The following is a 13,599-nucleotide window of genomic DNA, read 5'->3' as shown; positions in this document are numbered from 1 at the left end:
CTCCTCCACCTGTGGAAATAGTTTCTCTTTATCTACCCTATTAAATCCTTTAATCATCTTTAATACCTCAATTAGATCTCCCTTAATCTTCTATACTAGAGGGAAAATGAGCTGATCTGTGCAACCTTGCCTCATAATTTAACCCTTTTAACCCCTGTATCATTCCAATGAATCTACACTGCATCCCCTCCAAAGCCAATTTATCCTTCCTGAGGTGCAGTGCCCCCAGAACTGAATGCATTACCCCAGCTAGGGTCTAATCAGAGCTTTATACACAGTAGTATAACTTTTACCCCTTTAAATTTCAGTCCTCTAGAGATAAATGTTTCCCTTGCAATGACAGGGGAGAAAAATTAGATACCACTTAATACACCAGAGATATAATTCAACAAAGTTTATAGTCTAAAGAAGACGACAAATGGGGCATTTCATTAACAGCCTTGAACGCAATGGATATGTTTACAATGCAAGTTAATACAGTGTGCCTTTCACATGCTGCATCCAATAAATTTATTAGGTTGAGGCAGTATAGGAATGTGTAACATTGCGGAGGGTATCGCAATCCAAAGCTAATACATAGATATATACAATTTTAGGCAGAGGTTGACAAAAAAAAATGTTGTTATTTACAATGTGTAGACAGTGACTCATTTACAAGGAATTAAATAGGTCACCAAAACTTCACAATGCAACATATTGGTTTTGAAGTTTGACACTGAAGGGTTTTCACTCCTGATTAATAGTGGAAAAAAGGCTGTACGTAGTTTTCAGTTCAATAAGCAGGACATTCTTCAGAGATTCTATTTAAAACAAAAAGCAGCCGTTAGTAAAATAATCTGCACAGACTATCAGAGACTCAATACATTGAGAAATTACAGCCTCCCTTCACAGCCCATTTGAAACAGAAAATTGTTCCACGAAAATTTTGAATTTTTTGTGATGATATTAATCCTATAAAATTCAAATAAATGTCCAAAATTTAAATCAAGCTATAATTATAAATATTGGTCAGGGCACTAGGGAACATTGCCCCACTCTTCTGTAAAAAAGTGGCCATAGGATCTTTTATGTCCATCCCAGAGGGCAGATGGGGCCTTGATTTAACATCTCATCTGAAAGTCGAAATCTCTGATAGTGCAGGACTCCTTCTCCACAGAGAATGTTAGCTGGATTATGTGCTTGAGCCTCTGGAGTAGGATTTGAACCCATGATCTTCTAAATGTTAGTTTCAAAAACTTCTATTTCAGGCAAGTGAGGCTGAGCCCACCTGTACCGTATTGGCTCAAATATCAAGCTCATGAAGATGGTGGGGGGAGGGGGGAGAATCTTCATCTGATGCACCCATCTGGAAACTGACACAATCTGACTGGATCACCATTTTATACCCTGCCTGATTTTACTCTCTATTGACTTCATTGAAAATGTAAATCCAGCAGCATTTAAAATCTGATCACATCAGTTTGCCAGAAGCTAAGATTAAAATGATGCTTCATAAAATAGAAATACAGGTGGAAGACTGACTAATGAATAAGTATTTCAATGAAAAATGCAGAAGAAAGCCATTGATTCTTCATTGATTTCTTCAGCTCTTGATAACTTGGTTTCTCTCCAAGTGGGGGGAGGGGGTTGATGGTGGGGTGGGTGGTGGTGGTAACTTTGATAGTCCAATGGAGGGTCTTCAACATGATATAGCTGGCTTCTACTAAACCTGCCGCTGCATGCAATAAATCAATAGACATCAGGAAAGAAACTCCTTGACCTCAATCATGCATGTGAAAGAAATTATTGGTAAGAAAATATCAGAATTGTAAAACCCCCAATTTCAATTCCATAAAATTCCACTAAGAACAGTCCAAGGTGAGGACTGCTTGGTGAAGAAAGCAGCTTGTAATTAATTTTCAAATGATAAAAATGGTGTATCACACCTCAAACTAGTCTATAGCAGTTTGCCAAGAACAGTTCGAGTCCATTCTAGAGGAAAATGAATATTGCTGCATTCACAGCAAAGAACTGTATTCAGAGAGCATACATCAATAAATAGGTGCTCCGCTTTTGTATCCTTACCTGTGACTCATATTTCCTTTTAGAGTAGCTCACAGTTGGAAGCATGGAGTTGATGTATTTACCCTTTTATCTGCAACAAACCTCTCTAAAGCGGTTGTGACACTATATTGTTATTGCCACAGTTACAGCATTAAGAACAGTGAATTTTATTTTTCAGATACACCATCTCTCATATTAAACACCTATTTAAATGAATGGAACTGTTTTCTTTTTAATTAATTCTTAGGATGTGGGCATCCCTGGCAAGGCCAGCCTTTATTTCCCATCTCTAGTTGTCCTTAAGCAGTGTTATAGATTCATAGAGTCGTACAGCATAGAAACAGGCCCTTCGGCCCACCGTATCCATGCCGACCATAATGCCTATCTATACTAATCCCACCTGCCTGCATTAATTCCATATCCCTCTATGCCTTGCTCATTCAAGTACCTGTCCAGATGCCTCTTAAATGTTGCTACTGTTCCTGCCTCCACCACCTCCTCTGGCAGCTCATTCCAGATACCCACTATTTTTTGTGTGAAAACTTTACCCCTTTGATCCCCTTTAAACCTCCTCCCTATCACCTTAAATCTATACCCTCTAGTTTTAGTGGGATTGTGATATTATAGCTATTACGGAAACGTGGTTGAGGGATGTGCAGGACTGGCAGCTCAATGTTCCGGGGTACCGATGCTTCTGGCGTGACGGAGGTGGAGGTAAGAGAGGAGCAGGAGTTGCACTATTGATTAGGGAGGACATCACGGCAGGCAGTGTTGATGGACCTTCTTCCTAAACCACTGGTTTGGTACAACTGAGTGACTTGCTAACCCACTTCAGGAAGAGTCAAACACATTGATGTGAGTCACATATAGACCAGACTAGGTGTGGATGGTAGGTTTCCTTCCCCAAAGGACATTAGTGAACAAGTTGGATCATTATGACAATTTGAAAGCTGTTAAACCATAGTGTATTTGCAATAAGTCTATTTAGGCTTAACCATTATTTGCTTTATTGAATTTATGAAGCATTTAACCAGACTAGCTCCTTTGTCATACTATATTGTCTTTATCTGTATGAAATTAAGATCGTTTTTTATGCAAATGGGTAGGTGAGTGTTAACTCATGACAGTTGTACCTGCTTAGAATTATCTCCAAGTCTTATACATGTAGCCTGGGTGAAGAGATCTATACCTACCAAAGCTGGAATCTGACTCAAAAACTCATCAACCGTCACACTGTCATAATTCTCAACAAGTGGGGCCGTGTCTGAGAGATTGGCCGAGTTTAGTTCTTCTTGGCTGTTGACAGATTAGAAAGAGTGGTTGGTAATACTTGGAATAATAATGGTGATCATAATCATTTTCATTGCCTGCACTTATTTTTAACTATTGAAACACATTGAAGCATAGTTTAACAGTGTTTAACCAACTCAAAATAGAAATCTAGATGAAACATAAAATACTTTTAAAACAATAATGTAGTGGATCAAACCAATTTCTGCATTGTTGATTGCAATGACAAAATGTTTTTCTAATTACTGTGCATTAGGTTAGGTAGTAATCCTGCTGTAATAAGCACACTTTAGCTTGAATTTCTTATGCACATTTTGGGATCTGAGTTTGCCAAGGGAGGGTCTCTCACACCTCAGGGCTTTAGCCCCCTTAGTATTCTCCTAAATTATATGACCACTGAACCATACATGCAAATGACTAGAAAGAACTTGCATTTATATAGCGCTGTTCATAAACTGAGGAGATCTCGAGCACTTCACAACTAATTAAGTATTTTTAAAGTGAAGTCCCTGTTGTAATGGAAATACTGAAATGAAATAATGGAGGTAAATACATGGTAGAAAATTTCCTACAGTAAGGTCCCACCAACAGCAATGAGATAAATAATCATGATAAATTATTTGTTTTAGTAATGTTATTTGAAGGAGGAATATTGGTCAATACACTGGGAAAACTCGCCGAATCACCTTTGAATAGTGTTGTGGATTCTATTACATCCACAACAGAGGGGAAACAGAGGTGTTTTATAAATGTTAGTTGCTGTGCCATTGAAGTGTCAGATTATGAACTCAAGTTTCTGGAGCCACAACCTTCTGTCACAGGAGGTAAGATTGCTACTGATTGAGCCAGGTCTGACACCTGATTAAATACAAGAGATTTTGGATAGAGAGAAGGAGAAACTTTACATAGAGGATTGCAGGACTATTGAACACAATACCAGAGTTTGTGATAGAAGCAGAGACCATGGCAACACTTAAGAAAAGGGGGAGATAAAGGAATATGGGGTTAGAATACTGCTTGGGCCAAATTGCCTGTTTGTGTGCTGTAATTTCTATGCAATTTTAAAGCAGTGTACACCCTAAAGCTATTTGCATTTTAAAACAGTAGCAGTATAAATATAGCCTTACTAGCTCTCAAATAGTCTGGCCATTTGATCCAGATTTATTTCCAGTACCTTCTTTTGCCAGCCAATAAGCTGTTGATGTATTTTTTCACTGCCATCTGTTTCCGAATCCGGCTGTAGTTGTCAGTAAAGACAGCATCGGAGTGGCGTTTGACTGGAATCTGCTCATCCAGTGCACTGTTTATCATAAAGAACCGTATCATTAGTCTAAGGTATCCAAGCCAAGCATATGGGCCAGTCGAAGATTAAAAACTCTGACCTGTAAACCTCTCCCATCCTGGTAACAGATTACACATGATAAGATTTAATGCAATAATGTAGTGGATCAAACCAATTTCTGCATTGTTGATTGCAATGACAAAGTGATTTTTCTAATTACTGTGCATTAGGTTAGGTAGTAATCCTGCTGTAATAAGCACACTTTAGCTTGAATTTCTTATGCACATTTTGGGATCTGAGTTTGCCAAGGGAGGGTCTCTCACACCTCAGGGCTTTAGCCCCCTTAGTATTCCCCTAAATTATATGACCACTGAACCATACATACAAATGACTAGAAAGAACTTGTATTTATATAGCGCCTTTCATAAACTGAGGACATCTCCAAGCGCTTCACAGATAATTAAGTATTTTTAAAGTGAAGTCCCTGTTGTAATAGAGGGAAATACATGGTAGAAAATTTCCTACAGCAAGGTCATCTCAAAAGGAAGAATTCCTCAGTTAGATGGCTCCTCGTAAATGTTATGATGAAACCATGACTACGTTCTAACGCAGCACTCTTTGGATTCAGCTAAGCAGACTAAACAGAGGAGATCTTCAGCAATACACTTGCTATGTCATCACACCTAGACATAGAATCTTACAGCAAAGAAGGGGGCCATTCAGCCCATTGTACTTGTACCAGTTCTTTAAAATAACTAGCAAATTAGCCCCACTCTATCCTCACAACCCTACAATACCCCCCCCCCCCCCACCCCACCCTTTTGAAAGTTACTATTGAATCTTTTTCCTTCACCCTTTCAGGCAACGCATCCCTAAACAACTTGCTGTGTGAAAGGAAAATTTCCTTATCTCCATCCTGGTTCCATTTACTCTTATCAAAATGGAACACCTCGAGTAAATCACCCTTTAGCATAGCGATCATTTTTTTTAATTCATTACCTCTAGCGAACTGATAAATACATTATAAAAACACCAGAGCATTTCATTAGAAAGACAGAAAAGTCTTCGCCCATGCACTTGCTATTTTGCTACAACATTACCATATTATATATTCGCCTGTAACCACACCAATCTACTTGTGAAAGACACAGAATTTACTGGAGGTGATTGAACAGTGTTCAGCACAGTCCCTTATTTTTGGAGAGACATTCCGAAAGACATTTTCCCCAGTTTGCCCTGGATTATCCAGCAAAAATCAGGCGACTCAGAACCGACCGATAAAGGAACATTTCTCATTTTCCGCCATTTAACTCAATGGAGGAAATCCCAAGGGTTCCTTTCCAGCTGTGTACTCACGTCAATCTTTCGATCTCTACTACACCCGGGTGATCTAGTGCACTCAGGCTCAAATCCAAGAACATCGGCCCAATCATGAGTTGGGCTTTCATGGCCAGTGGTAACGTATGGCCTATTGTGGCCATATCATCCCTTCGCCCTACGTTGTTTTCTTTTTGGTAAAACAATTTCACGATTCTCAGTCATGCTCTGTTAACTAATGAACTCACATTCTCAAGAGCAATCTGTTTAGCACTTTAAACCGTCCGGTTGTTTAGCAGAATTGGAGTGCACTTCTTCTACTCAATGCTTTTAAACTCTGCCTGTCCACTGAGAGCCGAGTGCTTTCTGCTCTCGCTCCTGACTTCCACACTTACCGTCAGTACATTTCAAATAGATCCAATCCAATTGCAGACCAAAAGGCAGGGAGCTCCCACTGTCTTGTGTTCCCCCACCCCGAGTCTCTGTCTTGTAACCCCGTGGGTCCACATACCTGACTCTTTTTCCTATCAGTGATTCTAGATATCTCCTGGCAGATAATTGGCCCAGCAGTTTGCTGTACCCGCTGGTGAAAAGTCCATCTGCATGTCGCGTCGTTCTAGTGAAAAGGAAGAAACACAAACAGTTTGAATAAATAGGACTTAGGTGATTAATACAACAATGGTAATTATGAAAATAAAAACCATGGTTGGAAATCTGAGATACAAACAGTTGGACCAACATCTGAAAGGGGGCGTTTCCTGGCCTCCGGCACCAAACATTAACCACCCTTCCCTTCCACTAGCTGTTTATACCCAACAATTATACCCATACACATATATCAGCAAACTGTCTTCTCAGTATGGCTGGCCTGTCAGTACTCAGGTAATCGGTAACAATGAGAGATTTGTACCTAGACCAGTCGAATAAGCAATTTGCACATCTCACAAATGCAGTTCAATGTTTGGAAGCTGCGGGCCATTGTGTACATGTGAGCCACTCACCTCGGAATGCCTGCTGACAACTGGTAATAGAGCTTGTCACTGTCAGTCAAGGGGCTTTGGTAAATGTCACTATCGGCTTTTACTGGTGATTGTGACTGATCCTCACTGGACTGTCCATCGAACCCAACAGTATTTCCCAGTCTAGGAGTTAGAAGTAAACAGAATCATTTCAACCACAGCCAGCCTTGACGGAGCCATCAACAACATCATTTCAGCTATAAGCATCATGAGTATAAAGAGCACCAGCCCAGCCACAAAGAGCATCAGTATAACCTTAAACAGCACAGTGCAGATAAACAACAAAAGCAGAACCATAAATGGCAATAATCCAAACTACAAACCAGTATCAGAGCAACAAAAAGCCAAATCTACTGATATTGGGGCGGTAATTTGAGGAAGAATTGTTCTTGTTGCTGTGTATAGCCACTTTATCAATGCACCCACAAAGCTTTTTTTAGCCGTTTCCCCCCAAATATTCCGACAAGAGCAAATCTTGAATCATCTACCAGTTTCCCTATACATGGTCACACCAATTCTCTCCCACCAACATTCTGAACAGACTGAAGAAAGGAGTTAATAATAATATCTAGAAAGAAATCTCCGCAGGAAGAACAGCTTCTCCTACTTTTAGCAAATGCTGAGAATTAGCATATAAAAACTTTACTACCTAGCGTTTTCCATGCATAACATTATATAGATGCTAAGGTCGAGGATAATCCACCCCAGGGTGGAGACCACCTCTCATTCACTCCTAATTCCGCACACATTGCAAATTGATCTCAGTTCAAACCAATATGTACAGGAACTGCCCGTGTACTGTTTTGAGAGTTGAGGTTTTACATAAAATGATATAGAGTTTACAGCACAGAAACAGGCTAATTGTCCCAACTGGTCAATGCTGGTGTTTATGCTCCACCGGCGCCTCCTTTCACCCCTCTTTAACCCTATCACAACATCCTTCTGTTCCTTTCTCCCTCCTGCATTTATGTAGTTTCTCCTTAAATGCGTCTATGCTATTCGCCTCAACCATTCTACACAACGTGCGCACATTTATTAATTAGCATTGCCACTATGTCTAATGTGATGGATTGAAATCAGCCCAAATACACTGAATCATCTGTCTACAGTGATGATCTTCTATCCCCATTCCAACAGTTTTTGTTGAAATAGCAAAGCTCCGGGCACGAAGCTGAGCTGGTCACTGTTCCAAGGAACCAATGTGTCAATGGACCATCTTTACGTGCCACACACTGATTCAAGCCCAGTGCCTCTGCCTCTATACGATGCATCAGCTCATCTCTTTCCTCCTAGATCGCTCGTGAGACTATTTCCTTTCATCTCCATATGAAATGTTGTATTTTAGAATTGGTATTATAGAAGGGTTGAAATTAAAACACGATTGCCTATATTGGTTCGGGGCTTCTTGTGAAAAAAGGACTGTCCTGTACCCGGAGCGCTGCACTCTCTCAGGTGAGGAAGAGGGGACGGGGCTTACCTCAAGTTCGAGTAGGTTCCAAGCGCCGGGAACCCTGATCCTCGGGAGAAGAGAACATTAAGGAGAGCGAAAAGAGTCACGAAATGGGAGCTGAACCTGATCACCATCGCGCCGGATTCTGAAACCTAAGATATAGGAACGCGTTACTCAATAAACCCATTGGCAACAGCCTTCTTCCCGCCTCCCGTCTCTTATTCCGCTGAATGGTCTCAGATTTGGATCTTTATTGAATATCAAGGAAGTGAACTACAATATTTTTGAAGGAAAAAAGCTCACACTGCAGTTATTCCTGGAAACAGGTCTATTTTCAGAAATCGATCAGGACACAAACTACCCGAAGTTCTAATTTTATTAAAGCAAAATACTGCGGATGCTGGAAATCTGAAATAAAAACAAGAAATGCTGGAATCACTCAGCAGGTCTGGCAGCATCTGTGGAAAGAGAAGCAGAGTTAACGTTTCGGGTCCGAAGAAGGGTCACTGACCCGAAACGTTAACTCTGCTTCTCTTTCCACAGATGCTGCCAGACCTGCTGAGTGATTCCAGCATTTCTTGTTTTTATTTCTAATTTTATTAGCTACTCAAGCCATGAAAGAAAATATAGCTATCATATCGACTGGATTTACGTAGAAAAGATACACAATTAAACACGTTGCTTTTTTGCATCGTCCCATCACAGATTTAATTTAAAAATTCGTTTGAAAAACTTACCAGATACGTATGTGCGATTTGGCGTTGAGTTGGGATTAGCTGCTGTCCTCGGTGCTGAACTGGAGAACGAGTCTGATGAACTGAAGCGCAAAGATTTCTCTCTATCTCCGCCTCTCTCTTTCTCTCAAGTCTCTTTGTATCTCTTACAGTGTCTCTTTAGCTGTTGTCTCTCTTGTAAGGAAGTCAAGATCTGTTAATTCTCCCTAACCCCCTCGGCTGGAACTCTGACACTCAACACCAAGAAACTTCCTGGTTTTATACTATAGGACAAGTCGCCGAACACAAAGATCAGTCACGTTTACGTAAAAAAAAAACATACATACATACATGTATAAAGACGTCATCGGCATTCCCTGTGGAATGGGAGTGCCGGTTTAACAATTTGTTGAAGGAGGTACTTGCAATATGCGATCATCACCAAAGCCAAGTTCCACAGCTACTTCCTCATCCGCGAATTAGAATGAACAACCTTAACTCCCAAACTTTCCCCTACTTATTTTATCCACATCTATGTGTATGAGTATGTGTGCGTGTGTTCTAACAGTTCCAAATCCCTATCATTTCATATAATCTTACAGCACAAAAAGGGGCTATTCAGTCACACAGTGCCTGTACCTGTTCTTTGGAAAACTATCCAATCAGACCCATTCCCCCAGCCCTGCAATTTTCTCCACTGCAAATATTTCTCCAATTCCCTTTTGAAAGTTACTATTGAATCTGCTTCCAAACCCCTTTTAAGGTAGTTCATTCTGGATCACATCAATTCTCTCTGTAAAAAAAAAGAACTCACCTCGAGTTGTTTTGCCAATTATGTTAAATCTCTCTCCCGGTTACCCACCCTTCCGCCAGTGAAAATAGTTTTTTTCCTAATTCATTCTATCAAAATCCCCTTCATGATTTTAAATGCCTCTATTAGATCGCCCCTTAGCCTCTGATCTAAGGAGAACAATCTCAGTTTCTCTAGTCTCTCCACAAACTTTAATCCCACAATCCTGTTATGAATCTATTTACACTTGGATAGATTGTCTGCACAATTGATTAATGCCATTACAGCTAAAAGCACTGAACAACAACAACAACAAAAAAACAAGTAACGGAGCATGATGCGTCCTGTGGAATTTGTGCAAACTTGGTTTTGATATTTAATGTTATCTCTTCTCTCCTCCTTAATTGTCATAGTATTGGATGCAGAATAGATATTCGCCACCACATATGTCTGTCTCAAATTTGGTAAAATATATCAAGTACATTACTTTATCAGGGAAGGAATTATACTTCAAATTTGGTACCTTCAAATAAAGGCAAAACTGATCAAAAGGATAATTAATTTCGATTGAAAACTGGTTCAGTTCATCTTGTATGCGGTACAATTTCATAGTTAGTGCATGGTCTAAACGTATTGTATTACTGTATTTAGCAAAGACCTATGTAATCTAATGGAGAGGTTCACGAAGTTTGCGTGTGTAATAATGGATATGGGGAATGCGTAATAGACTAGAATCTAATCAAAGAGATTAGAGGGTTTGTATCCAAAATAATTAATGCTTAAAAGTGAGTTACAGGCTGTAATGGAAGCGAGAAGTTCCAGTTGATTATATATACCTAGAATTGGAGTTGTTTTGTATGTAGACAATTGTAAACATAAGTCATAACTGACAACTAAGTTAAGATAGTCAGGTAGAATGCTATTCTTGAAAGGAGAAATGTAAGACATCATATATTACTTCAGTTGGTTTACATATAGGTTTGTCGGACACTAATCTAAGCAAAGCGTTCAGAGCATTTGTACGTGGAATAATTCACATCTGGGATCGAGTTACAGGGTGGAATCTAATTGAGGAGTTCAGATGAATTGGATATCGAACAACGGATACCTCGGAGTGAGTTACATGCTGAAAATTAACTGAAGAGTTTGGATGGCCACTATGTAGAAAACATTGGATACCCGAGACTGAGTTATATCTGTCATTCAATAAAGATGTTCAATTGATGTGTATTTGTGGATACCTGGGTGTGAGTTGCAGGTGATGATCTAACAAAAGATCAATTTACTATTGGATACCTGGTTGTGAATATGAGGTAGCAATCCAATAAGGAATTCTACTAAACTTAAAATCGCTGGATTCAGTCTGATTGGTCACCTGGATTCCACTCCCTACCTGGATCCTATTCTAATACCAAATTCCATAGATCGCATACTCCACGTTTTTGAGAGCGAAAGACGCCCACACTTGAGTTTACACAATCGTGATCAAACCTTTGCCAATTTTTTTTCAGTAATGAGCAGCTGATTAATGAGTTAACCTGCATGACACATTCTTTGCTCTTTTATCAACATTCACCCATAAGTCATTCATAAAAGATTCGCTTTGTGCAATATTTCTCTTTATGCTTGAAGTTAACAATCAAATACAATGAGGGAATATTCTCTTTGTTCTGATTCCTGAACCCATTCTGAAAGACGTGGCTTACGATTTCGTTATACAAATGACACAGACAAAACTATTCTCCATTGTGTTGCCATGTTTGTTTGAGTCACTCAATTCAAACCGAGTTTAGACAGTTCTTCAAGCGGAAGTTGAAGCATATTCCACTGACCTGCATTGAAAGAAGATTGAGTTATATAATTTGACGGATATCTGTCTTTAATTGTGTTTTTTTTCCACTGAGGACCTATTTGACGTATTTGGAATTAAATGCAATTGAGATCTTTAACTTTCTAGAACGTTTTAGTATTTGGCGACGACGATATTAAAATCAAGGCTGTCCAAATGTGTATTTGGAAACACAGCACGGGAAAATTCTAGCTCTATCAGGAACAACCGGTGGTTTTGCTATTCAGACGCCTAGTTAAAATTTCAATAAAAATTTGCTCATGTTTGTCAAATCATAATGACATACTGATGGATTTAGCCATTTAATTACTCTTAGTTCATCTTGTTCTGGACTTTTAAAAACAAGTTGATAATACTCATACGATAACTGGTTAAATATTTAGAAAGGATGCTGGATATCGGGGAATGAGTCACATTCTGGAATCTAATCGAAGGGTTTAGATGATTTTTATATTAAAAAGTGGATTCTTGAAAGCCAGTTTCAGGATAGAATTTAACAGCGACTTTATCCTTAACTTTATTCTTCATTTTTAGAATGTCATATACCTGGGATGATTTTTAAAATAGTTCAGGATGTGGGCATCACTAGCAAGCCCAACATTTATTGTCCATCCCTAATTGTCTTTGAGAAGATGGCTTTCTTCTTGCACTGCTGCTGTTCTTATAATGAAGGTGCTCCTACAATGTTAGGAAGGAAGCCCCAGGATTTTTGACCCATCTAATATGAAGTTAATCTAAACTCATGATAGACTCGATTCAATCTTGGGAAATTTACACCAGTCAGCTGATTCATTTTCTGACAATAATTGATACATGGGAGTGAGCATCAAGCTGAATCCAATTGAGAAGATTAGATTATTTATATAGGGAATAATGGTCACCTAGAATTGAGTTACAGGATGGAATCTAATCAAAGGGTTCAGGTGCTATTTATATAGAATAATGTATACCTGTGAGTGAGTTACTGTCACTATAACATTATAGAAAGAAAGATTTGTAATCACAGATTGAAGAAGAAGAAGAAGAAGAAGAAGAAGAAAAGTACAGCACAGGAACAGGCCCTTCGGCCCTCCAAGCCTGCGCCGATCCAGATCCTCTATCTAAACATGTCACCTATTTTCTAAGGGTCGGTATCTCTTTGCTTCCTGCCCATTCATGTATCTGTCTAGATACATCTTAAAAGATGCTATCGTGCCCGCGTCTACCACCTCCGCTGGCAACGCGTTCCAGGCACCCACCACCCTCTGCGTAAAGAACTTTCCACGCATATCCCCCCTAAACATTTCCCCTCTCACTTTGAACTCGTGACCCCTAGTATTTGAATCCCCCACTCTGGGAAAAAGCCTCTTGCTATCCACCCTGTCTATACCTCTCATGATTTTGTACACCTCAATCAGGTCCCCCCTCAACCTCCGTCTTTCTAATGAAAATAATCCTAATCTACTCAACCTCTCTTCATAGCTAGCGCACTCCATACCAGGCAACATCCTGGTGAACCTCCTCTGCACCCTCTCCAAAGCATCCACATCCTTTTGATAATGTGGCGACCAGAACTGTACGCAGTATTCCAAATGTGGCCGAACCAAAGTCTTATACAACTGTAACATGACCGGCCAACCCTTGTACTCAATACCCCGTCCGATGAAGGAAAGCATGCCGTATGCCTTCTTGACCACTCTATTGACCTGCGTTGCCACCTTCAGGGAACAATGGACCTGAACACCCAAATCTCTCTGTACATCAATTTTCCCCAGGACTTTTCCATTTACTGTATAGTTCACTCTTGAATTGGATCTTCCAAAATGCATCACCTCGCATTTGCCCTGATTGAACTCCATCTGCCATT

General features: G+C 39.7%; 1 protein-coding gene across 1 annotated transcript; it reads right to left on the bottom strand.

The window, feature by feature from the left end:
* Nucleotides 1–460: 460 nt before the first annotated feature.
* Nucleotides 461–9,336, bottom strand: vip (vasoactive intestinal peptide). The gene is made up of 7 exons (XM_068044181.1): nucleotides 9,139–9,336; nucleotides 8,429–8,553; nucleotides 6,934–7,074; nucleotides 6,444–6,548; nucleotides 4,508–4,633; nucleotides 3,237–3,339; nucleotides 461–800 (listed from the first exon to the last, which is right to left on the bottom strand). The coding sequence occupies exons 2-7, from the start codon at nucleotides 8,533–8,535 to the stop codon at nucleotides 792–794; spliced, it is 591 nt and encodes a 196-aa protein (XP_067900282.1). The 5' UTR covers nucleotides 8,536–8,553; nucleotides 9,139–9,336; the 3' UTR covers nucleotides 461–791.
* Nucleotides 9,337–13,599: the final 4,263 nt, after the last annotated feature.

The sequence above is a fragment of the Heterodontus francisci genome, chromosome 13 (assembly GCF_036365525.1).
Source record: "Heterodontus francisci isolate sHetFra1 chromosome 13, sHetFra1.hap1, whole genome shotgun sequence".
NCBI lineage: Eukaryota > Metazoa > Chordata > Chondrichthyes > Heterodontiformes > Heterodontidae > Heterodontus > Heterodontus francisci.
Note: the sequence above shows the minus strand (reverse complement) of the source record. Positions and strands in the feature narration are given on the sequence as shown.